Source organism: Echinops telfairi, unplaced genomic scaffold (genome assembly GCF_000313985.2).
Source record: "Echinops telfairi isolate 266 unplaced genomic scaffold, ASM31398v2 ScPeMD7_9;HRSCAF=40, whole genome shotgun sequence".
NCBI classification, from domain to species: Eukaryota; Metazoa; Chordata; class Mammalia; order Afrosoricida; family Tenrecidae; genus Echinops; species Echinops telfairi.
This window is the reverse complement of record NW_022103906.1, coordinates 18978966-18982023: the sequence shown is the minus strand read 5'-3', so window position 1 is coordinate 18982023 and position 3058 is coordinate 18978966. Positions and strand designations below refer to the sequence as shown.

At 40.9% G+C, this 3058-nt stretch overlaps 1 protein-coding gene across 1 annotated transcript; it reads left to right on the top strand.

The window, feature by feature from the left end:
- The first annotated feature begins 1412 nt into the window (after positions 1-1412).
- On the top strand, positions 1413-1779 carry LOC105979055 (60S ribosomal protein L34-like). Its single transcript, XM_045286660.1, has one exon. The coding sequence runs from the start codon at positions 1426-1428 to the stop codon at positions 1777-1779; it is 354 nt and encodes a 117-aa protein (XP_045142595.1). The 5' UTR covers positions 1413-1425.
- The last annotated feature ends 1279 nt before the right edge of the window (positions 1780-3058 follow it).

The window sequence follows — 3058 nt, the reverse complement described above, 5'->3', positions numbered from 1 at the left end:
CCTTTGCCAGTTAATAGGAGATTATGTAACCGCCACACTATCTGTCCAATAAGCCCATTTTTGTTTTGTGTTTTAAGAATTTGAATTTTGTTTTACGATTTTATCCCATTGTATCCAGAACTATCTCTTGTGTCCCTGGTCAGAATAGTCAGTAGTGGTAGATAGACACCATCTAGTTCCAATGCTGAAGGCATTAGTGAAAAACAAGGTTCCAGGAATTGATGGAATACCAATGGAAAGGCTTAAACCAACTGTTGAAGCACTGGAAACACTCACTAGTTGATGCCAAATTTTGAAGACCTGCCTAAGTAACAGGAAGACATCCAAGTATGTGTCCATTCCAAAGAAATGTGCTCAATCAGAATGCAAAAATTATTGAACAATAATCATTAATATCTCACAGGCTTCCTGTTTCTGTTCCTCTTTCTTTCCTAACCCACTGAACTTTGTCCTTTGTTCTGGTGTAAATGCTGCTGTTTTGATCTGGAATTGCTGATTATTCTAACATAAGAATGAGGCCAGTTCCAGATCTGAAAGGTAACTCAGGGCCATAGTCTTAGGTCCTATAAGTCTCTTCATTTTTTAAGAGAATATTTGTCAAGTAAAATTTCTTAAATGGGGCAAGGACAGAGACGTATCAAATCCCACTGAGGGAAACCATCAGCACACAGTTACAATGGTATCCAAGGGTTTGCTGAGGTACATGGCTTTTAAAAAGATATAAGAAGTCAGGGGAACTGTCGCATAAATATGGGTGGTGGCAGATCAACATTACATAGTTATTGGGGAGACTCCCAGAGCTAGATCAGAGCCATGGTTGGGATAAGTGCATTATGTAAGACAGAGGAACTTACAATATCGGTCCATAACAATTCCACACCCTATACAGCGTTCTCCATCAAGGACAACTCCATTAAGGACAAGTTAAACCTCTACGGGAAATTACTGCTCCCTAAGCTAACCAGGCATGGTAATCCACCTTTCAATACACTCTTCCAAGAGGCCGAGACTATTCACATCCCTGGTCAGTGGTCACAGGGGACTCAGTGTCGGGTTACTCATGTGGAGACTCTGTCAGTGATTTGGGGCTCTCACTGTCATTCGTAGCCTTCTGCAAACCTGGTGCTCAGAGTGTAGGTTCTTCTGATCAAGAATTTTACTATTAGCGCTACTTGGATCACACAGATTGGGGTAGCCTTAGCTGACACCACACTTAAATGACTCTTTGGTTTAAGACAAGCCTTTAAAACCCCAGAAACTATTCTTTCTACTAGCTGATCACTATTTGATTTCTTCACCTCACTTTGCTATAGCACGCATATCTTCAGTGATAACTTTTTGAGGACAAGGATTGTGCAGGACCATGTCATAAGAACTAATTGTTCATTCTTCCTCTTCCAGAGACGCTGTGTGCAGGCATTCAAAATGGTTCAGCGTCTGACCTACCGGCGTAGGCTGTCCTACAATACAGCCCCTAACAAAACTAGGCTGTCCAGAACCCCTGGTAACAGAATTGTTTACTTGAATACAAAAAAGGTTGGGAAAGCGCCAAAATCTGCATGCAGTGTGTGCCCAGGCCAACTTCGAGGGGTCCGTGCTGTGAGACCCAAAGTTCTCATGAGGTTGTCCAAAACCAAAAAACACCTCAGCAGGGCTTATGGTGGGTCCATGTGCACTAAATGTGTCCAAGACAGGATCAAGGGTGCTTTCCTTATGGAGGAGCAGAAAATCATTGTGAAAGTGTTGAAGGCTCAAGCACAGAGTCAGAAAGCTAAATAAATGCAAACGGAGCTTGAAAAAAAAGAACTAATTGTTCTTAAATGAAGAATTACAGTAAAGTGTAAGTTCACAATCCATTTATATAGCTAAGATTTATCTATATCCCTGGTCCATTTTAGAGGCAGCGTTATCAACTTAAGAAATTATATAAGTATCTTACATGGGATAATTGGCAATTATAATCATAATATCATTCATCTAGTTGATGGTATGAAATTTAAAATACGATTGAGGAAAGGAAAATACACATGTAGGAGAGAGATTATTAGACTAAAACACATGGAAGCTCCACTTATACAGACGAGAAACTCAAGTGACTGAACACTACTTTAGAAAACAATGAGGGTTAAACACAGGCAATACTTCCAATAATGTTTATTCACTGAGGCAAAACTATGTCTGCAGAACTAATCCATGTCACAAAAAGCAATGAAAGTGGAAAATATCTTTTGGTCTTAATGATTGGACAGCCTCGAGTAGATATTTGAACCAAAATCCAATAACCTCAAAGTCATCTGCTTCTTCTTACCCAGATCAGTGGTTCTCAACCTGTGGGTCGTGACCCCTTTGCTGGTCAAATGACCCTTTCACAGGGATCGCCCGATTCATAACAGCATTAAAACTACAATAATGAAGTAGCAACAAAAATAATTTTATTGTCCCCACAACACGAGGAACTGTATTAAAGGGGCACGGCATTAGGAAGGCAGAGAACATTGCCCTAGAGTGTTTCAGCCTTAAGTCCAGAAGAGTATTTCAGTTCCTTTCATCTGTAACAGATGTGTTTAAAGTTAAGAGGCTTCATCTCATGTACTTTTTATTGGTTGTTTTTTAAGGTGTGTTTAAGGTACAGTCCAGCTTACTCAGTGGGGTTTCCAAACAGACATATCCTTGCCTCCTCTAGTCGTGATTTCCACCGAAGTTCATGAAATACTCTTGCACTCGCTCACTGCCATCCTGTCCATTCTTACTCATGGAGATCCTAAAGGACGGGGTAGAACTGCTCCTGTGGGGTTCTGTGACCGTAACTCTTTTCAGGAGTATAAAGTTTCATCTTTCTCCCATGAAGCAGCTCCTGGTTTCGAACTGCTGACCTTGTGGTTAGCAGCCCAACACATAACACACAGCACCACCAGGGCTTCTCTCAACCCCACTATAGGAACGTCTCATAAATTGGGGTGCCAATGGGACAAAGAACAAGCTTGTGGGTGTTATGTTGCTGTTTTCTGGTTCTGTGGCTTTATTCGTTTCATTATTCTTCCTTTATGTCTGTGTTGTT

What these genes read in the sequence shown, in the direction of transcription:
- LOC105979055 (XM_045286660.1), top strand. Translation starts at nt 1,426, where the DNA reads ATGGTTCAGCGTCTGACCTACCGGCGTAGGCTGTCCTACAATACAGCC.